General features: G+C 46.9%; 1 protein-coding gene across 1 annotated transcript in view; it reads left to right on the top strand.

Annotated features, from left to right (window-relative positions):
- The window catches only part of GRK7 (G protein-coupled receptor kinase 7), a 39,574-nt gene that overhangs the window by 1,005 nt on the left and 15,727 nt on the right, over positions 1-22,842 (top strand). The window contains exon 2 of the mRNA XM_008008895.3: positions 1,099-1,536. Within this exon, the coding sequence (XP_008007086.2) occupies positions 1,099-1,536 (438 nt within the window). The remainder of the gene's footprint in view (positions 1-1,098; positions 1,537-22,842) is intronic.

Below are 22,842 nucleotides of genomic sequence, written 5' to 3'. Positions count from 1 at the left end.
TAATCCCAGCTACTCAGAAGGCTGAGGCAGGACAATCACTTGAGCCTGGGAGGTGGAAGTTGCAGCGAGCCGAGATCATGCCACTGCACTCCAGACTGGGCAACAGAGTGAGACTCTCTCTCAAAAAAAAAAAAAAGAAAGAAAGAAAGAAGGAAAGAAAGAAAGAAAACACTCATCTTGAAGTAAGGTTGAGAACCTGTTTTGTACCACTGTTGTGCCCAGCTTTCTGTTTTTAAGTAATAAAAAAATTTCAGATAAAATTTGTTTGATATAAAACTAACCATTAACCATTTCAAAATGTACAGTGCAGTGGCACTTTGCACATATGCAGTGTTGGGTAACCAACACCTCAATTTAGATCCAAGACACTCTCATCATCCCTGTGCCCATTAACAGTGCCTCCCCATCCCTCTCCTCCTCCAGCCCTGGCAACCACTAGTCTGCTTTCTGTCTCTAGGGATTTGCCTATTCTGGATGTTTCACACAATATGTGACCTTTTGTGTCCAGCTTCTTTCACTCATTAGACTGTTTTGGGGGTTCGTTCACACTGTAGCATGTGTCAGTACTCCATTCCTTTTTATGGCTGCATAATATTCCATTGTATGGATATACTACATTTCATGTAGCCATTCATCTGTCGATGGACATTTGGGTTGTTTTCACCATTTGGCTATTGTGTGTGGTGCTGCTATTCATGCACAAGTATTTGTTTGAATACTTGTTTTCAATTCTCTTGGATTTATGCCCAGGAGTGGAACTGCTAGGTCATATGGTGATACTATGTTTCACTTTTTAAGGAACCACCAAACATTCCACATTTTTTATTCCCACCAGCAATGCTTAAAGGTTTCAGTTTCTCCACATCCTTGCCAACACTTGATATTTTCCTGTATTTTTTTATGAAGGTCTGCCTAGTGAGGTGAAGGAGTATCTCACTGTAGTCCCCACTTTTTCTTGAGAACACTTCTTATTTACAGCTTCTCCTTTCTCCAATGCCTGACATCTTTCCACGCAACTCCTCCTTTATCATCTTCTCTCCACCTCTCTCCAGTATCATCTACTTCTACCTCTTTCTCTTCTTTTCTTTCTCCTTTAAGGTATGTGCTGTCCAGGCGAAAAACACTGGGAAGATGTATGCCTGTAAGAAACTGGACAAGAAACGGCTGAAGAAGAAAGGTGGCGAGAAGATGGCTCTCTTGGAAAAGGAAATCTTGGAGAAGGTCAGCAGCCCTTTCATTGTCTCTCTGGCCTATGCCTTTGAGAGCAAGACCCATCTCTGCCTTGTCATGAGCCTGATGAATGGGGGTGACCTCAAGTTCCACATCTATAATGTGGGCACACATGGCCTGGACATGAGCCGGGTGATCTTTTACTCAGCCCAGATAGCCTGTGGGATGCTGCACCTCCATGAACTCGGCATCGTCTACCGGGATATGAAGCCTGAGAATGTGCTTCTAGATGACCTCGGCAACTGCAGGTTATCTGACCTGGGGCTGGCTGTACAGATGAAGGGTGACAAGCCCATCACCCAGAGGGTGAGTGACTCTCCACCTGCCCCAAGTGCGGGGCACAGAGTTGGAAAAGAGGGGAGAGGGCTTTTCTATTCCCAGGACAAATAGAGCCTTGTACTTAATTCTTTTGGTTTTTTTCCTAAAGCGCTTACATTGTCATCTTGCCTTAAGAGGAGTGGTATAAGAGGATTGGCTTCATTGGCTATTTGGGGGCTATTTTGCTCTCCTCTCACAGGGGATGGGGGAGCCTCCTTTGTGAGTTGGGGATGGCCTGTGCTTTCATGAGATGGAAAGAGCTGAATCCATAGTCAGGGTCCGGGTGTGTCCCATCAATAACCACCTCTATGGTGCTGTGTTCCTGAGCCAACAGAGCCTTGGTTTCCTTTTCTGGAAAATGAAGGGGTTGGACTCTAAAATTCCATGATCCTAGGAGGTAAACTTTAATCAGATAAGAAAAAGAATGATCCAGCTGGGTGTGATGGCTCACGCCTGTAATCCCAGCACTTTGGGGAGGCCGAGGCGGGTGGATCTCCTGTGGTCAGGAGTTTGAGACCAGCCTGGCCAATGTGGTGAAACCCCATCTCTAGTAAAAATACAAAAATTAGCTGGGTGTGGTGACGGGTTCCTGTAATCCCAGTTACTCGGGAGGTTGAGGCAGGAGAATTGCTTGAACCCGGGAGGCAGAGGTTGCAGTGAGCTGAGATCACACGACTGCACTCCAGCCTGCTCAACAGAGCGAGACTCTGTCTCAAAAAAAAAAAAAAAAGCCTGTAATCCCAGCACTTTGGGAGGCCGAGACGGGCGGATCACGAGGTCAGGAGATCGAGACCATCCTGGCTAACACAGTGAAACCCCGTCTCTACTAAAAAATACAAAAAACTAGCCGGGCAAGGTGGCGGGCGCCTGTGGTCCCAGCTACTCGGGAGGCTGAGGCAGGAGAATGGCGCAAACCCGGGAGGCGGAGCTTGCAGTGAGCTGAGCTCCGGCCACTGCACTCCAGCCTGGGCGACAGCGCGAGACTCCCTCTCAAAAAAAAAAGAAAGAAAGAAAAAGCAAAATAAAGAAAGAAGGAAAACGAATGATCCTCTCACACCTAGAACATTAAAAGAAAAATATCTCCTTTCCTCTTTGGTGTGGAATTGGCAAATGTTTTGCATTGGATGAAGATGAAATTTAAATGAAAATATATAGAAGAAAACAAAGGCAACTGATGTTTATTTTAATCAGTTTGGTTCAAAGTGACTTGCTAAAAATTCTTTGGTTAAAAAGGGAATTATAATTAAGCAATTATGTTAGGTGAACAATGGAGAATCTCTGGAATTCTAACATCTTTACCTCTGAGTCTCTGTGCACAAAGGTGGGGGATTCCACAGCAAGACAAGGGCTCAAACCTGGCTCTTAAATACTTACTTAAAACCTTATTTTTGTACAGTTTTCAGCCTACAGGGCCCCAAGGAAATGAGAAAAATCATAGCAAGTTTGAGAAACTGCTGTGGTGACTTTATGTAGCTGTGAGGGAAGGGGTGTTGACAAGACTGAAGGACTGGGCTTCCACAGGCCCTGGAATGCCTTCATGTAGGGGAAGAGGGGATCCTGAAGGGTTAATTTAGGAAGGGAAATGACATGATTAGATTTCTGTCTTAAAAAGACCAATGCAGCAACAATTTGGAAGGTAGATGGTATAGGTAGGGAAGTTAGTTAGGAGGCTAAGGCAGTGAGTGGCCCAGGCAAGAGATAATGGGGGTCGGTACAGGACAGTGGGATGAAAGAAGTGGGAGCAAATTGGAGCTTTTGGAAAGAGATCTGATGGAACTTCAGGAGCAGCTGGGTATGGGGGTGAGGGGAAGGTGAGGGTCTCTAGCACCAGTGGCCAGAAGGAAGAGCAGATGTGTGGGCAAGCTGGCGAGTTAACCTGTGATTATGTTGTCTATGAGGTTCCTGTAGAAGGGGCAGGCAGAGATGTTCACTGGGCATTTAGACCTATAGGCCTGGTGCTGTGGAGGAAGACCTGGGAGAGACATGGAGATTTGGAGTCATCATGGTTTGGGAAGCAGAGGGCACTGCTGAGTCACTGGGAAAGAGTGGGGGAAGCAGACCAGGAACAGATGCTGAAAAGCACCAACATGTAGGGGATACAGAAGAAAAGAGGCCCTGAAGAGGTTTAAGAAGTAGGAGGAAAGGCAGGAGTGATATAGTCACAGGAGCTGTATCAGTTAGAGATGAGTTTCAGGGGCATATCCCAGAAAACCCAAATAACAGCAGATTAAACAAGACAGAGGTTTGTTTTTCTTATGTAACAGGGTGTGGAAATAAGCACTTGCCAGCATTAGTTCAGCAGCTGCAGGATAACGGGATCTACATCTTTATAATTCTAGCCTTTTCCATGTGTTGCAAGATGGCTGCTGTAGCCCCAGTCATCAGGGCCCTGTTCCAGAGAGGAGAAAGGAGGAGGGGTCAGGAGTAAATGGACACGCATGCAGCAGTTGAGTGTGGCCCCCTTTAGGAGCTTTCCTTGAAGCTCCATCCAACAAGCTTTCACTTAGATATCACTGGCTGGGACTGTGATCTGGCCACTTCTTAGCTGCAGGGGAAGCTGATAAATGACATTTGTGAAATTTTTTGGTTAAAAAGGGAATTACAATTAAGCGATTATAATTACTGAATTATATCTGGGCTGAGTAGAAGATCACCCGGCTCATGTCCAGGCCGTGTGTGCCTATGTTGTAGATGTGGAACTTGGGGCAGGGGTGAAGGAGGGGGTTCTAGTTAGTAAGGATGAAGAAAGGCTGGATATTGAGCAGGTAGCTAGCAGCCTCTGCCACAGGAGCCAGAGAAGAGGATTTCAGGGAGGAGGGTGCGGTCAAAGTATCAAGTGCTGCAAAGAGGTCACGCCACCTGTGGGATTTGGCAGTTAGGAAATCAGTGTCAGGGAATGGTGAGGTCTCAACGCAGACTGTGGAGGTTGCATTGATCTTGAAGTAGGTAATGAGACTCTGGAAAGGGGAGGCTGGTCCCTAGACGGGGACACAGTGGCGAAATGGAGTTTTGAGATGGGGAGGGCAGAGCAGGTTTAGATGGTGAGGCAAAAGCCAGCAGAGAAGGTGTTGATCCTGTGGGAAGGAAAGATAGTAGACAATGGCAGAGAATGGGAAGGAGCTGAAGTAACACTGTGTCCTCCGTGGGCGGGAAGGAGGAGCAGGCCAGGGAGGTGACAGAATGTTTGCCTCCTTGGGACATTCCTATGAACACAGGAACACGGTGAATCATGGATCCATGTCCGCTGAGGCTGGAGAAAACTGAAGTGCAGCACTTCACAGTTTGGCATTTGTGTTGTCCATTGTGCCGAGCAGGAGCATTCCTTCTGAGTCGCCCGTGGACATGTATCACACTAACTGTTGCTATATCTCGACCTTGCTGGAGGCTTAGGGGACACATAGAGCTTTGGCTCACTCCAGTCTCCCTTCTCAGCTCCTCAGGCTCTGTTCATGGGCCATGGCCATTTGGAAGGACAGCTTCTTCCGTGGCTCCCGGGTGCAGCTCTCTGGCTCGTCCGGAACTTGCAGGAAGCTTTCTGTGCCTCCCCAGTGCTTCCACTACCGGAATGTATTTAGTAGAGAGGTTCACTGCCTACAGACCTTTGGCCCTTTTACCTCTGTGTCCCTCTCTGTCCACACTTCAGGGTTTAGGCCACTTGCCTCATCCAAGAAGTTTTATGCCCCAGTTTCCGGGCCTGCCACGGAAGCCCAGGGGACCATCAGGAAGGGTGAGGGGAGAGAGATGGAGAGGAAGATTGGAAGTCATAAAAAACAAAGAGAGGAGGAAGGAAGGCCTCCTTCCTTCACTGTTTACCCTTCTACACAGCTAAGTAAACCCCCTTAGTTTCCTATTTATTGCAGCTCCCACACATATAATTGGGCTCACAAGTAGATTGTAAGGTCATTATATTCACAACATTTCACAGAAAGAAAAGACAGATAACATAGCTACAGGGCTTCTGTAACACATTCAGTTGTGATGTCAAGATACTATGTTACAGAATTACTGTGAACATTAACTCTGTGGTTTGAATGAGTCCTCAAAATTTGATGTGTTGGAAACTTCATCTCCAGTGTGGCAGTATTGGAGAGGTGGGGCCTTAAGAGGTGAGTGGATTATGAGGGCTCTGCCGTTGTGAATAGATGAATGGATTAACGGGTTATCACAGGACTGGAATTGGTAGCTTTATAAGAAGAGAAAGACAGACCTGAGCTAGCACATCAGCACCCTCAGCCCCACACGATGCCCTGAGCCATCTCAGTACTCCTCAGAGTTCCCACCAGCAAGAAGGCTCTCACCCTCTCACCAGACATGGCCCCTCAACCTTCCTTTCCTTTTAAAATACTTTTCTTATAAAATACTCAGTCTCAGATACTCTGTTATAAGTAACAGAAAACAGGTTTAAGACCGAAGAGGTAACAAAGAAAAATCACCCTGATGATGGAGGCTGAACTCTGATTGAGTCTGAGCGGTTCTTCCAGAAAAGTTAAGGCATTGTGGCTTTGGAAATTTGGCTAGTTTCTTCTCATTCAGAGACTCATTTAGTCTTGTATAAGTTGGGATTTCTTTCTGCTAAATATAGCAGAATACCAGATTTTGGTATAGATTTGGCAGTTCAGCAATCTCACGGACAAGACCTCTGTTAAAAATCTCCTGGCTTGGGCTGGGTGTGGTGGCTCAGGCCTGTAATCCAGCATTTTGGGCCCAGGAGGACAAGACCAGTCCGTAGTGAGAACTCCATCTCTTAAAAAAGAATTTTTTTGTTTGTTTGTTTTAGGCTGGGCATGGTGGTTCACGCTTGTAATCCCAGCACTTTGGGAGGCCAAGGCAGGTGGATTCGCTGAGGTCAGGAGTTCGAGACCAGCCTGGCCAACATAGTGAAACGCTGTCTCTACTAAAAATGCAAAAATTAGCCGGGCATGGTGGTGGGCACCTGTAATCCCAGCTACTTGGGAGGCTGAGGTGGGAGAATCATTTGAACACAGGAGGTGGAGGTTGCAGTGAGTTAAGATCACACCACTGCACTCCAGCCTGGACAAAAGAGAAAGGGTCTGTCTCAAAAAAAAAAAAAAAATTTTTGTTTTAAACTTACCCAGGTGTGGTGATGCATGCCCGTGGTCCCAGCTATTTGGGAGGCCAAGGTGGGAGGATTGCTTGAGCTCATGAATTCAAGGCTTCAGTGAGCTATGATCACGCCACTGCACTCCAGCCTGGGTGACAGGACAATACCCCGTCTCAAAAAAAAAAAAAAACTCTTGGCCTCTTCCTCCTTGTCACAAGTGGCTGTTGCAACTCCAAACATTGAGTCTGCATTCCAGGAGAAGAGAAAAGAGGAGAAAAGAACAATCTCCACAGATATCTGCTTATAGCCCATTAGCCAGGACCATGTCACATGTTCACCTCTAGCAGCAAAGGAGGCTGAAAAATAGAGTATTTCATTTTCCAGTCTCTGTTTTGGGGGATGTTAAAGGAGAGGAGGAGTGAGGTTAGGTGCTGGGTAAGCTGAGAGCATCTGCCATACGAGGCCCCAGGAAAAAAATATTGATGAGGATTAGGAAATCAAATTCAGTTTCATTACTCGCACAGACATTGGGACTAGAGAATGATTGTGCCAATGGTGTGGTAGACAGAATTCTAAGATGGCCCCCCATCAATGACCCTTGCTTGCCCTTGTATAATCCTCTCCCCTTGAGTGTAGACAAGACCCATGAGTATGATGAGACATCATTGCCATGGTTGTGTTATGTTACAGGGCAAAAGGGACTTCACAGTTTTAATTACAGTTACTAGTGGCAGGGCGCGGTGGCTCACGCCTGTAATCCCCGCACTTTGGGAGGCCGAGGCAGGCGGATCACGATGTCAGGAGATCAAGACCATCCTGGCTAACGTGGTGAAACCTGGTCTCTACTAAAAACACAAAAAATTAGCTGGGCGTGGTGGCAGGCGCCTGTAGTCCCAGCTACTTGGGAAGCTGAGGCAGGAGAATCGCTTGAACCCGTGAGGCAGAGGTTGCAGTGAGCCAAGATCACGCCACTGCCCTCCAGCCAGGGTGACAGAGTGAGACACTCAGAAAAAAAAGAAAAGGTTATTAGTTAGTTGACTTTGAGTTCATCAAAAGGGAAATTATCCAGGTGGGCCTGACCTCATCACACCAGTCCTTTCAATATGGGTATAGAGGCTAGAGACAGCAGAAGTCAGAACTGTAAAGCACAGAGGGCCTCCGTGCACCCCGCTGGCTTTGAAGATGGAGGAGCAAGGTATGTAGGTGGACTGCAGGCACTCAGAGCTGCCTCTCCCTGACAGCCAGCAAGGAAACAGCAAGGAGACAATTCTGCCATCACTGTGTACGCTTGGAAGAGGACCATGGGCTGCAGATCAGAATGTAGCCTGACCAGCATCTCCATTTTATTAGCCTTGTGAGATCCTGACTAAAGAGCCCTGCCTTGCTGTGCCAGAACTTCTGACCTATGGAACTGCAAGCTAATAAATGAACTGTTTTAAGCTACTAAATTTGTGGTAATTTGTTACACATCAGTAGAAAACTCATACAAATAGCTAATAAAGGAAGGTAGCCAGGGAAATATTGTCGGGTAGCATCAAAATTAATGGAGAAGGGCCGGGTGCTATGGCTGATGCCTATAATCCCAGCACTTTGGGAGGCTGAGGCGAGTGGATCACCTGAGGTCAGGAGCTCAAGACCAGCCTGGTCAACATGGCGAAACCCCATCTCTACTAAAAATACAAAAATTAGCCAGGTATGATGGCAGGCGCCTGTAATCCCACCTACTCAGGTGGCTGAGGCAGGAGAATTGCTTTAACCTGGGAGGCAGATGTTGCAGTAAGCTGAGATTGTGCCACTGCACTCCAGCCTAGGCAACAGAGTCAGACTCTGCCTCAAAAAAAAAAAAAAAAAAAAAATCAGTGGAGAAGATATCCAGGTGCTGGACGTTGTTGGAGGGATAATGTATTCCTTTCTCACAGGGATCAGAATACCTACCACAAGTCAGGTGCTGTGACTCACACCTGTAATTCTAACACTTTGGGAGGCAAAGGTGGGAGGATCACTTGAGGCCAAGAGTTTAAGACCAGTCTAAGCAACATAGCAAGACCCTGTCTCTTAAAAAAAAAAAAAAAAAAAATTACCTGGGCATGATAGTATGCACCTGCAATCCCAGCTACTCAGGAGGCTGAGGCAGGAGGATTGCTTGAGCCTGGGAGTTTGAGGCTGCACGCAGCCGTGATCACACCACTGCACTCCAGCCTGAGTGATGGAGCAAGACCTTGTCTCTAAAAACAAAACAAAACAAGAAATAATGCCTACTGCTTATTTTAATAGAACTAGAGGCTGTAATTGAATTTAGAACTCTAGACATGATTCTTCCAAGTGGGTAGCTCTTCCCTGGGTATGAGCTGTGCCTCCCTGGGGGACACAGGTCCTTTCTCACCACTGAAGGACAGTCGGTGAAGTACTTTGATGTTGTTCTACAGGCAGCAGGGAGCCATTGAAGGTTTGTGAACAAGAAAGTGCCAGCACCAGAGGAAGATGATTCTGACACTATTTAAAATGAAAGAGAAAGAGACTAGGGCTGGGGAGAAACGGGAACCTGCAAATAACTACTATAAAAATCCGCACATGAGGTAATGCGGGCCTGAGGCTGGATCCTGGGCTCTAAACAGAGCTCAGTCCCCTGGCCTCTTACCTGGGCTCCATCAAGATCCAGACCTTTACATGCTTCTCTTAAAATGGACCTGTCCTCAGTGGAGGGCTAGGGGACACAGAACCACTCCTAGAACACAGTGACTTCTGCCCTGTGGGGTCTCCTGGAAGCTGGTAGCTGGGTAGTGACTCCAGGAGGTGCTTCAAGGGTGGAAAGGAGCAGGTTTGAGAAAGACTGAGGCAGACATGTGAGGAAAGGCGGGGGCTGAAGAGCATTGGCCCGAGGCTGAAACCTGAGTTCTTGTCCCAGCTTCATCACTCATTCACCATGTCTGCCCTCTCAAGTGGGCCTTAAGACGTCTCTGCAATTGCTACCACTTTTGAGTCTACGAGATAGTCTTTGAATTATCTGGAGGAAAGAAGTTTGCTGGTTTGAGACAGTTTCATTCTGTCGCCCAGGCTGGAGTGCAGTGGCGTGATCTCAGCTCACTGAAACATCCACCTCTCAGGTTCAAGCACTACCATGCCTGGCTGAGGTTCAAGGGCCACCACACCTGGCTAATTTTTATATTTTTAGTAGAGATGGGATTTCACCATGTTGGCCAAGCTAGTCTTGAACTCCTGGCCTCATGGATCCACTTGCCTCAGTTTCCCAAAGTACTGGGATTGCAAGTGTGGGCCACTGCACCTGGCCTAAGAGGAAAGAAATTTTAAACTCAAAAGATTAACAGATAGAGTAGGTTACTGTGATTTACTGGACTATCAATCAGAGTTCTTATGGGACAGAACTATGCTACTTAAGAAATTAATGGTTTACATAACCAGGAAGCCCTGGCCTGATCCAGGTGTCTGAGCAGTGTCCCTGGGAGTCCCTGTCTCTGTTTCCCAGCTTCGCTCTTCTCTGTGTTGCCCTCACTGTCAGGCAGGTACTCCCTGCACGGGAGCCCCAAACGCTTCATACACTTCCTACCAACTGAGCGACTCCCACAGAGGGAAAACATTTCTTTATGAATAGTTCCTTCACAGTTCCCAGAGAGGGCGCTCACTGGACAACTCGGGTCACATGTCCAACCACAACCAATCCCATTGGCCGAGACTAGATCACTGCCTGTTCTAGGAGCCAGAGGAAGGTCTGTCGCACGTAAATCTCCTGGATCAAGAGTAGAAGAATGTGTTCTCCACAGGAAAATCGCAATGCAATAAATGGGGACTGGATGCCAAATGGGCAAAAAAAAAAAAAAAAAAAAACCAACAGTGGAGGCCCCTAATAACTGCTGTTACCTCAATGGTTTGAAAAGTTTAGAACTTTTCTGACCCCTTAATCGCGGGATGATGGGACCTGAGAGTTCCAAGTAGGTAACTCTTTTCTACATATGAGCTGAGCCTCTTGGAACCCTTTACAAAAAGATTCTGAGTGAGGTACTGTTCTTAGCTGCATTGTACAGGTAGGGAAATTGAAACCCAAAGTCACAGTACTAGTATGTGATATGATTTCAGGCACATCAGATTTAAAAGCGCTCATAGTTTTGACTCCACCTTATTGAGTTCATGCACATGGCAACACATAGCCTTATGTTTTTTTGTTTGAGACAGAGTCTCGCTTTGTAGCCCAGGCTGGAGTGCAGTGGCATGATCTCAGCTCACTGCAACCTTCGTCTCCCAGGTTCGAGTGATTCTCCTGCCTCAGCCTACCCAGTAGCTGGGATTACAAGCCCGTGCTACCATGCCCAGCTGATTATTTGTATTTGTAGTAGAGATGGGGTTTCACCGAGTTAGCCAGGATGGTCTTGATCTCCTGACCTCATGATCCACATGCCTCGGCCTCCCAAAGTGCTGGGATTACAGGCGTGAGCCACCACGCCCGGCCAGCATTATGGTTTTTAATGCTATAAAAGGCTTTTCACTTAGTAAGACTCAGACAGAATAAGTGCATGTGATGACATTAGCATATCTTCTCAGTCTGGTCTGATATGGACACCAACCACAAGCCTAACTGAACCTCTGAGAAAGGAAGACTTCAGAAAAGGATCAGCCCAGCCTGACCTACACAGGGAATGATGGCCATTAATATTTCAGAGCCAGCTTCTTACCCATAGGTGCAGTACAATTAAACATGTTCCAGCCACGGTCTACGTGCACTTTTTTTTTTTTTTTTTTTTTTTGAGATGGAGTCTTGCTCTGTTGCCCAGGCTGGAGTGCCATGGTGCAATCTCAGCTCACTGCGACCTCTGCCTCCAGGGTTCAAGCGATTCTTATGCCTCAGCCTCCTGAGTAGCTGTCATTACAGGCACCTACCACCACACTCCACTAATTTGTGTATTTTTAGTAGAGCTGAGTTTTCACCATGTTGGCCAGGCTGGTCTGGAACTCCTTACCTCAGGTGATCTGCCCACCTCGGCCTCTCAAAGTGCTGGGATTACAGGCGTGAGCCACCGCACCCAGTCAACATGCACTTTTAATAAACGTGATAAGCACTTCTGCCTGTGCTCAGTTGACATCTACATGCACACAGTGAAACTAGTTTGTATCATTGTTAAATATTCCAGGTAAATATAATAGGAATATTGGGGAGCGAGGATCATGCTTGCACTTTTTAAATTCAGAATTCTATTTGGTGAGCAGTGACCTTCAGGTGTTATGCAACATGAGTCTTTAAAATTTGCTATTTTGTTAGGAATGGGAATGAGGTTACAATAGTGACCCAGAAGCTTGTTACATGTTTAGATACCTGGTCCTGCCTTGAAGTCTCTGACCAACTCCTCACATTCAGAGGGATAATGGGAGACAGAGGTTTGGTATTATATTTATTTTGAAGCATCTATTGTACCAAATACAATGCTAGAGACATACTGGAAAGGTGATTTTTAAAAGACCTCTGAACATGTTTTCTTGGGAGCTAATGCCTCCTTACGTCACAACCATCATGACTGTGCTCCCCAGTTTTTTTTCTTTAAGTGCTCACTTCTGAGATCTAGCTTAAGAAAGCCACATAGGAGAGGCATTCTGGTCACATGAGGCATGAAGTCATGATCACACTTTGGCCTGACCAAAATGATTACCACTGGCATTGACCAAATTTAATTCCTACTAACTTTTGACCCCTACAGAAATTTGAAATCTATTCTTAAATTATTTACCACTACCGAGGGCATTCAAAAATATTCATTACAGTCTGTAATTACTTTTAACATTCCTTCATCCAAAAGTCATGCCTTTATTCATTCATTCACTCACTCACTTGTTTATTCCACTTATATATATCAACTGTTTCCCACACGCCAGGACTGTTCTAAATATGAGGGATAGCAGGGCGCAGTGGCTCATGCATGTAATCCCAGCACTTTGGGAGGCCAAGGTGGGCAGATCACTTGAGGTCAGGAGTTTGAGACCAGCCTGGCCAACATGGCGAAATCCTGTATCTACTAAAAATACAAAAATTAGCTGAGTATGGTGGCACACACCTGTAATCCCAGCTACTTGGCAGGCTGAGGTAGGAGAATCGCTTGAACCCGGAAGGCAGAGGTGTAGTGAGCCAAGATCACACCATTGCACTCCAGCCTGGGAGACAGAGCGAGACTCCATCTAAAAAAAAAAAAAAAAAAAAAATTGAAAGAAGGAAGAGCAGAAAATGGACATGATTCCTGCCTTCATGGAACTTATATTCTAGTGGGGGAGATAGAACTTAATAAACATTCAGATTGGGCATGGTGGCTTATGTCTGTAATCCCAGCACTTTGGGAGGCCAAGGCGGACAGATCACTTGAGGTCAAGAGTTCAAGACCAGCTTGGCCAACCTGGTGAAACCCTGCCTCTACTAAAAATACAAAAAATTAGCCAAGCATTGTAGCACACAACTGTAGTCTACTTGGGAGGCTGAGGCAGGAAAATTGCTTGGACCCAAGAGACAGAGGTTGCAGTGAGCGGAGATCATGCCACTGCACTCCAGCATGGGCAACAGAGCAAGATTTTGTCTCAGAAAAAAAAAAAAAAAGAACTTAATCATTCAAATAAATATTAAATATCACTTATGATAAACACTGGGAAGACATGGTACATGGGGCTCTCCAAGGAGGATTTGACTTAATATGTGAAAATCAAAAAGTAAACCATATGGGAAATTCAACTTACATGATACTAGAAGGAAAAGAATTCACTCAGCAAAGAGGTTCTGGTGGTGTCTCAGATTGGGCTCCCTGGAAACAGACTCTGAGACAGATTTACACATGGAAGATATTGGGGAGCAGTGATACTGTGAAATATATATTTGGTCTTCATCCCATTTTCTGGCATCCAATTCCTAAAGTCCTTGGAATCTTCAAAGCGAAAAGCATCTTTTTGTATATTAATGAGTTGACTGATGGCTGGCAGCCTGTAAGAAGCTGCAGGATGGAGACTGGTCACCAGAAAAGCCAAGGCAGGATTAGAGGGTTAGGACTTTCAGCCTATCCCCCAATGGCCAGTGATTTTATCAATCATGCCTATGTAATTAAGCCTCCATAAAAACCCAAAAGGGCAGGGTTCAGAGAGCTTCCTGATAGCCAGACACGTGGAAGCTTCCAGGAAGATGAACAAGAACGCATCCACGTGCTGGGAGTGTGGCTCACCCCAGCTCCATGGGGACAGAAGCTTCTGAACTTGGGACCCTTCCAGACTTGGTCCTGTATGACTCTTCATTTGGCTGCTTATTTGTGTCCTTTAAAATATCCCTTGTAATAAACCAGAAAACATAAGTGTTTCCCCATTCTGTGAGCTGCTGTGGCAAATTAATTGAAACCAAAGAGAGGTTTGTGGGAACCTCAATTTATAACTGCTGGTCAGAAGTTTTGGAGGCCTGGACTTGCCACTGGCATTCAAAGTCTGGGGGCAGCCTTGGGGACTGAGCCCTCACCCTGTGTGACCTGGCACTATCTCCAGGAGATAGTGTCATAATGGATTTGAATTAGAGGACATCCAGCGGGCATCTGCTGCAGAATGGATTGCTGACTGGTCTGTGTTTTCAGAGTATTGTGGGAGAAACTGAGTTTGTTTCTTCTACTCAGGAGTGTTCTCCTGAGACGCAGCCATGAGGAAGGCAGGACTGGGCAGAGAGAGCCTCACCTCCAATGCGGCAGGCGGGGGGACTAAGACCTCAGCCATCCTTCAGGGAACTCTGGAGTTGGGATGACTCTTCTGAGTTGTCCCAAATTGAGGTGGGGTCCAGGCTTGTGTATCCCTAAGAATGCAGTCAGTGACCGTGAGCAGCTGCTGGAAGGGGGCAGAAGCCTGGGATGCTGTCCCGGCTGCAGGGGGCAGTTCCCAGGGAGGGGTGCAGCTGTGAGCCATCATCAAGCAGTAGCCCCAGCCAGGTGTGGCTACATAAATTTGGGGGCTCACTGTGAAATAAAAATATAGGGCCTCTTCTTCAAATATCAGGAAGAAGTCTCCTTCCATGCTCTATTTTTCAACCAGCCATGGGGTTTGGATTTGCTATTTAATGTCATACTCCCCTAGGCTCTGGGATACTCAAGGAGTGAGTGGAGACACTCACAGGCACTCAGGGCTCCATCCCATGCCTGGACCTGAGAAAGCATGTGCCTGACCCCAGCCCTCCCTGCTCCTGAGTCCAGGCCCCTACCAGGCAGAAAGTGGCAATAGTCACTGGGTGAGGGTGGGGGTAGAAGTGGGAGGTGGGGAAGTAAACAGCCATGAACCCCTCCCTGGGAGGCAAGCAGGTGGCAGGAGGGGGACAGTGTGAGCTGAGCCTCCAAGTACAGCTCCATCAGCTTATTGGACTTCACTTAAAAGACACAAATTCAAAGATGAATGATTACAAACAGCATTAAACCCCAGTACAAGTGTGCCTCTGAGCACAGGACCCTGTCCAAGGGCACTGGAAACTGGCCTGACCCCAGCAGCTGGAGGGTGGGGGCCAAGAACCTGAAGAGAGGATTGGAGCCAAGTACCACCATAGCCCCCACAGGTGGGGAGGAGCATTTCAGGCCATGGGAATAGTCTGGGCAAGTACCCGTTGCTTTAGGGAAAAGGAAGCCAAGAAATGAAAAGCACATTGTCAGAGGAAATGTGGTTCAAATGAAGATGGAGAGGGGACAGGGGCCAGACGGAACCAGGCATTACGGGCCATGTAAAGGACTTTGGGTGATGGTCTCTAAGCACTGGAAAAGCTGTGGCAGGGTTTCATGAAGGGGACATGTTTCAAATTTTGTTTTGAAAAGATTACCGCGGTGAAGTGAAAAACAGATTCCAGGAGATTCAGGTAGTTTGTGGTCTTTGTCATCCAATAAGAGGTGATGAGGCTCAGACCACAGAGGGAGTAGGAGGGACAGAACGCAGTGGATGAATTGGGGCGATATAATATTTCAGAGTGAATAGGCCTCAGTGATGGTTTGGATACGGGGTTAAGGGAGATGGGGTGTCAAGAATGATTTGTTAGATAATGCTATGTCACAAGCACAGACTTAGACCCTGAGTACTAAACAGGGAACCAGGCAAACAAAGACCCTGAATACTAAACAGGGAACCAGCCAAACAAATGCCTGCCTTCATGAAGTTCCAGGAGAGGAAAGGGACGGACGAGGACATGGGCAGTGATAATACAGTATGATCAGGGTTGTCCAAGCTAGGTACATAGGAAGGGCACCCAACCCAACATGAGGACCTGGAGTCACAGGGTCAGGAAGGGCTTCCAAGAGGAAGGGACAACCAAGTTAAGACTTAAAAGGCATGAAGCTAGACAGGTAAAGAGGAAGGAGCATGGGATAGGTAAAGGGATCAGCGGAGCTCGATAGTCTTCAACGGGGAGTGATTTTGCCAGACTTCCTGGGGATATTTGGCAATGTCTGGAGACAGTTTTGGTTGTCATGACTGGGGAAGTCCTAGCAGCATCTGGTGGGTAGAGGCCAGGGATACTGCCAAACATCTTACAATGAATAGCACAGCCCCAACACAAAGCATATTCAGGCCACAACCTCCACAGTGCCACAGTTGAAAACCCCTGGCATAAAGTCCTCTCAGCATGAGGCCTGGGGCTCAGTCACAGAACAGAGTGGCTTTGCAGCTGGCTGGAGTGTGGAGTCATGAGGTGGGAGGGGCGACAAATTATACAACTAGAGAGTTTAGCAGACACCAGGCCCTAGGGACTGGAGGAGTTGGACAAGGGGAGTTTGAACCTGTTGGCAAGGGTACTGGGGAAATGAAAAGCTTTCAGCAGGCAAGTGACAAAATCAACCTTGGGGCCAGGGGTGGTGGCTCATGCCTGTAATCCCAGCATTTTGGGAGGCCAAGGCACAAGGATCACTTGAGCCCAGCAGATGGAGACCAGCCTGGGCAACACAGCGAGACTCTGCTTTATATTAAAAAAAAAAATAGCCTTGGAATTACAATCAAAGAGAAGGAGTTAGAATGAGCATAGAAAGGCTGGGAGGGAAGCAGAGTACTCAGGGAACTGCGGGCTTGCACATTGTCTAATGGAGTCACAGGAGTAAGGAGAGGTTGGGCCAGGGGGTCTGCAGGATGCGGCAGGAGGGGGCTGTCATCTGAGATGATACAGTTCAGGGACCTAATGTTTGCTGCATCATCTAATCTAATATAGACACATGTTAGAAGCTCAGAGCATTCATTTAGATCATGCATGCGCAGCTGATGAAATATGGTCCTGCGGGTCAAGGAGATAGGAGTTTGAGCGTTTGAATCCTGGTTGTGCCATTTACTCTGGCTGCTGTGTACAGATGTGCAGGCTGACCCCCTACATGGGAGAGTGGGGGCTGACGTCACACTGGAGGCTGGTTTGCTCCACGCACCAAGACATTTGGAGTGCCTTCTAATTGGCACAAACGTGCCGCATGGGCTGGCCACAACCCTGCACATGACCTTAGGCAAGTCAGACTGCTTCTCTGAGCCTGATGAATACCGCCTGCCTTTAGCATTGATGAGAAGATTAAGAAACAAGGTAGATGAATGCCTAGCCGAGGGTCAGCCACTTGGTAGGCACTCAAGAAATGATTGTACAAGAAGCGCCAGACCTTCAGTCACAATCCCCACTGTTGCAACTGTTTCTGCCTCACCTGACAGGCACTGCAGTTGCTCAGGTGACCTCTGCAGCTGTGCTTTGTCCTCTGTAAGGCACAGGGAGCCTGCAGGACCCCAAGGCTGCAGCAGTGGGCAGTGGGGGAGCAGCTTGCATCTGGGTTGAGTCAAGCAGACACTCACAGTTGTCTTGCTTCCTCACAGCTGCGTGAGGTTTCATTTGTGGTTTTCTTCTGAGCATCTTAGAGGCACCGTGGAAAGTGTGCCTCAGCCTGCTGCCAGAGAGATTCACAGCACAAGAAACCACGGAAGAACATGCTCAAGTGAAAAATGGGAACTATTGATCTCTGACCATGTGCCATACCCTGCCTTTCGGTCTGATGGAGTCTTGTGTAGCTGTCCTGCCTGAGACAACCAGAACCGAGGCATGGTAACAACACCCGCTAATATCTACTGTGGTAGCAGGCCTGCTCTGCGCCAGGTTTTGGGACGACACCCAATCTGTTTTACCGTTTTAATCTTCATCGCAGTCCCATAAGGCAAGAACTGTTGAGGCTCAGAGGGGTTGAGTAAGTGGCTGTGGGTGACCAGCTTATAACTGGTAGAACTGGGATCTGAACCACAGCAAACCAACATTTCACCCCAGACTCTATCCCTGCAAAAAGCGTTATAGCGAGGACCCCTCTTTTGGGTTCCCTGTGTGGGCTTTCTGAAATGGGTGTCCTTCCAGGAGTGTCAAGAAGAGCAGGAAGCCGCCTCTGATGGGATGCGCCCTCCCCGCCCAGGAAGTGGCGGCAGAAAGCGAGCCCAGCGAAGCCAGGGGCAGGAGCGGCCTCCGCGCGACACTGCTGCGCTCTTGATTCTGCGGCCTGGGGCCGAGCACGCGGGGCGGGCGGAGCCTCGAGCTTAGTCCCCTGGGGTCCCAGGGCCGCATTCCTCCGAGGTCTGCAAAGGCCACTGCTTAAAGGCGCAGAGGAGCAGCTGGGAACGAGAACAAAGCGGCCAGGCCCCCCTCGGAGGAAGGAAGGAGCGAGCCCCAGGAAACAGCTGATAGCGCTAAGCTCAGCTTGTTTTTTTCCTCTGCTCAACAGTTCTCCTGCCACGGCAAACAAAAGATGTACATTCTGATTCCCTCTTCTGTTTGGATTGTGTTGTCGACTGGATCTGGTTTGTGATGAGCTGGGGGAAGAGGCATCCGCGGGCGGTTTCTGGCTCGGCGTGGCAGTGTGCTTGGCCGCGCCGGATCGCGGAGCTTCCTCTCCCGCTCCTTTCTCCCCGCCTGCGTCACTAATCCAGCCTGGCCCGGCCACCCCAAGGGCCGACACGGCCATTTCTTTTGATAGTGGAATTGAAGGTTGCCAAGTTTTCAGATTTAATGGGAGCTGGAGGGTTGCGGTTGTCCTTGACCTTGAAGGACCTGCGCGCACACATACTTTTTCATGGACTTGTAAAACTGTTAAGATGTGAACTGTGCCCTCTCAGCTCCACCAGAAGCCCCTCCCTGTTCTCTGCACTGCGAAGGTCACAGTCTGGTTCCTGGTTGTCCAGAGCCACACTGGGACTCTGTCCAGGGCCACTGGGCCCTGCCAGTTCGGTTGAGAGTAACAGCTACAGGGTCAATGGAAGAAGCCAGCACTCAACAGCAAGAACAATGTAGCCGGTATCTGGACAGGTCCCGACGGGCTTGGGATCTTAATCCCACCTTAAGGTGTCTACCTTCCCCAATGTCTGGACACCTGTAGGTGACAGGTGGCCCTGATGGGACTAAGCAATCTGCTTGAGATTACTGTACTAGAAGGACTTCCCGCTGCCCCTTAGGGGGTGGGGGAGGGACACTGGCACTGCCAGGCATCCTAAACCCCGTGAGGTCTGATGCTCGATGTCGCCCAATGCTGGGTATACTTGGTTTTGCCTGACCAGGTGTTGACCGTGTGGGTCTGGAAAGGTCACCATAAAACCCAAAGTAAAATAAGGTAAAACCCAGAAAAGGATACAACGCACACACACACACACCTCTCCACTAAGAGGTGCTGACACTTGGGCAATCCCTACAGCCCTGGGCATGGCGGTTCTGGTCACATGCACTGAATGAGACGGTTCTGATGCCGCTGAGACGGAGGCACACGGCCCTGTGTAACTGCAGGAGTTAAACTGAGCTGTAAGAGGTCAGCGTGGTTGGACCTGCTCCACGCTGCTTGGCGCGTTCTCTCCTCCCACCCTACTCTGAGGAGGCAGTTCACATGCAGAAGACAAATGGCATAAAGGGCAGGCAATTAATTTTTTCAGCTGGAGGCTGCGATGGAATGTGGGTGCTTAAAGTCTGGCGTGCGCCTCTAATTCCATTCTCCTCAGTGAAATACCTCTGATCTTCAAGGAGGTGGTGCCCTTCAAAGTTCCATGGCTGACATTTTCTGTCTTTAGGACCAAGAGGTGAATTTAGTCCTGAAAATTATCTGGAATGAATCTAAGGCCTTCCTGCATGCTGTCTCATGCTCTTTCCACTACACCAGGGAGTCTACGGTGCTGTAAAGATGGCAGGCCAATTCTTTACTTATTTCCTTGGGGAGGTGGCTGCAGAGCATGGCTCAGGGTCTGGTTCCATCTCCCAGAACCCTCTGCTGTGTGGAGCAACCAAGCCAGCCTGAAACAGGCAAAGAATGGAGAATTCACTGGGGTAAGGGGAAGGGAAACATCTTTAGCAAGAATGCTAAAGATCAAGGACTTAGTACTGGGCAGATAGGGAGAGGGAAGAAGGGCACTCTACAAGGGAGAAAAGAAATCCTGAAGGGAACTTGGAGGGATAAGAAAAAGTTACTTCACCTACTTCCATAGAGGTGGAATAATGTAGTAGTTAAAAGTGCAGTCCAGGGCAGGTGTGGTGGGTCACACCTGTAATTGCAGCCCCATGGGAGGCCGAGGCGGGTGGCTCACTGGAGGTTGGGAGTTCAAGACCAGCCTAGCTAACATGGTGAAACCCTGTCTCTACTAAAAATACAAAATTAGCTGGGCATGGTGGCGAGTGCCTGTAATCCCAGCTACTTGGGAGGCTGAGGCAGGAGAATCACTTGAACCCGGGAGGCGGAGGTTGCAGTGAGCCAAGATCATGCCACTGCACTCTAGCCTGGGTGACAGAGTGAGGCTCAGTCTCAAAAAAAAAAAAAAAGGTGCACCCCGTGTGTGATTCTTAGGTTGGTGATCTTAGGCAAGATTTAATCTCTCTATGGTTCAGTTTCCTAATCTGCAAAATGGACGCTATCTCATAGGGTTATTATGGAGATCAAATGAGGAATTCACATAAAGCACTACAGAAAATATTTAGCATGGAATAAGCACTCAATAATGTTTTCCATTATTATTTCCAATTTTTCTCTCAGCATGTGTTTCACAATCCTTTGTTCATGGCAAGGTGTGTTGTCCACTTTCACCCTACACCTTCTACTGAGCAACTTAGGTTTATCCAGTATCCTCATTAGTACATTTAATCCTTAATGTCACTCACCTTTGAAATGTGCTCATTGGATGGGTGCCACACAGAGCAAGCTCACAATAAATGTTGCTGAGTAGAACTTACTGACTGCCACGGACTTAACTTCGTTTTGATGTTGTTTATAGTCTGTCCTTATGCCTCTGCACCCCAGCAGAGTCATAAAGAACCAGAGAGAAGCAGGACCTGAGAACATGAGACCCAAAGGAGAGCTGTGGGAAGTGAAATACTATATTCTGGGAGACCCTCAGCTCCTTCCCATCTCAGTTCCCCGAATGAAAGCAGGCAGGCTGATACTTCTCAGGTGGGGAATGGAGATATCCCACCTGATCCCCCTCATCAGTTAATAAGCTGGATACCACAGAGCTTATAGTCAGCTTTTTGGTGCTTCACTCTTAAATATGAATGAATAGACAAAGATCAATTGTCATTTGTAAAAACAAAAAAAAACAAAAAAAAACAAAAAAAAAAACTCTTCAAAATGAAAAACAGAACCAAAACAATCAGAGGAAAAGAACTTGTAGAAAACAGGAACGATGCAGGGACTAGAAGATACCATTTTTTAAAGCTTATAATTATTATCTTTTGAGATTAAAGAGAAGATAAGGCCTCCATGAAACAAGAACAAATGCTATAAATCGAGGAACATTCACAGAACAACAAGGACATTTGGAAATAAAAAATACGTAAATACATTTGCAGAAAAACATGGACAAATCTTAAAGATGTGTTAAACACATTAAGTTGGACACGAAAGAATACATACTATACAATTCCATTTATACAACATTCAAGGACAGACAAAACTAATCTATAGTAACAGAAATCAGAAAGTGTTTGCCTGAGAAGTGGGAAGGACTGACTGGCAAGGGGCACAAGGGAACTTTCTGGACAGACAGAAATGTTTTATATCTTGTTTGGGTGGTATTTATGAGGGTGTATTTAATTATGAAAATTCATTGAGCTGAATATCTAAGAACTGTACACATTATTGTATGTTAATTATGTATCAATAACATCATATGGGCAAAAATGAAAAGTTCAGTAGAAGAATTAAGCCTCTATATCTAGCCATCAGTTTACAAGAAATGCAAAGAAGAGAGGAACATGTTAAATGACACCACAGGAATGCAGTCAGCAAAATCTGACTGTGGGAAACTACAGTTTGGCCCCTTTTTTTCAACAAAAACTTGCGAGGTGGGGAAAAAAGACAGAGGAGGAGCCTATAAAAGAGATTTAAGAGACAATCATTGTATGAACCACAATACATTGTATGAACCACATTTGATCCAAATTTAAACAAAAGTTTAATGATTGTTTAAATGATTGTATGATTTAAGTTTAAATTTTACTTTTAAAAGTTTATAGGACAGTTGGTATACAAATATGTCCAGATAATATTAAATAATTATTCTTATTTTTTAAATGAGATAATGTTATTGTAGCGCTTTGTTTTAGTGTGTTTTCTAAGTGACCTTATCTTTTAGAGATTCACAGTGAAATATAAATGATGCATGACTAGGACAGTCAGGAGAAGTGGGAAGGGACATAGGTGAGACAATATTGGCCATATGTGGGTAACTGTTGAAGGCAGGTGAAGACTACTTTGGGTTTATTATTCTACCTCTGATTTGTATATATTTGAAGTTTCCCATAATAAAATACTTTTTTAAAAATAGAAGAATTGGAGAAAAAAATAGAGGAAGTCTCCCCCCATGCCCCTCAAAAAGATATAAGAGATAGAAGTGGACATTAGGAGCAAAAGGTAAGAAACATAAAGGATAATAAGTTCAATATTTCTGAAAAAAAGAGAAGAGACAAAATGGAAGGGAGAAAATGATCAAAGAAATACTATGCGAGGCTGTATGTGGTGACTCATGCCTGTAATCCCAGCACTTTGAGAGGCCAAGGCAGGAGGACCCCAGAACCAGCCTGGGAAGCAGAGAGAGACCCCATCTGTACCAAAAAAAAAAAAAAAATTAACTAGGCATGGTGGCATGCACCTGTGGTTCCAGCTACTCAGGAGGCTGAAGTGGGAAGATTGCTTGAGCCTGGGAGGTGAAGGCTACAATGAGCCACGATTGAACCACTGCACTTCCAACCTGGGTGACAGACTGAAACTCTCTTTCTC

Source organism: Chlorocebus sabaeus, chromosome 15, assembly GCF_047675955.1.
Source record: "Chlorocebus sabaeus isolate Y175 chromosome 15, mChlSab1.0.hap1, whole genome shotgun sequence".
Classification (NCBI taxonomy): Eukaryota; Metazoa; Chordata; class Mammalia; order Primates; family Cercopithecidae; genus Chlorocebus; species Chlorocebus sabaeus.
This window is presented reverse-complemented; position numbering and strand designations above follow the sequence as displayed.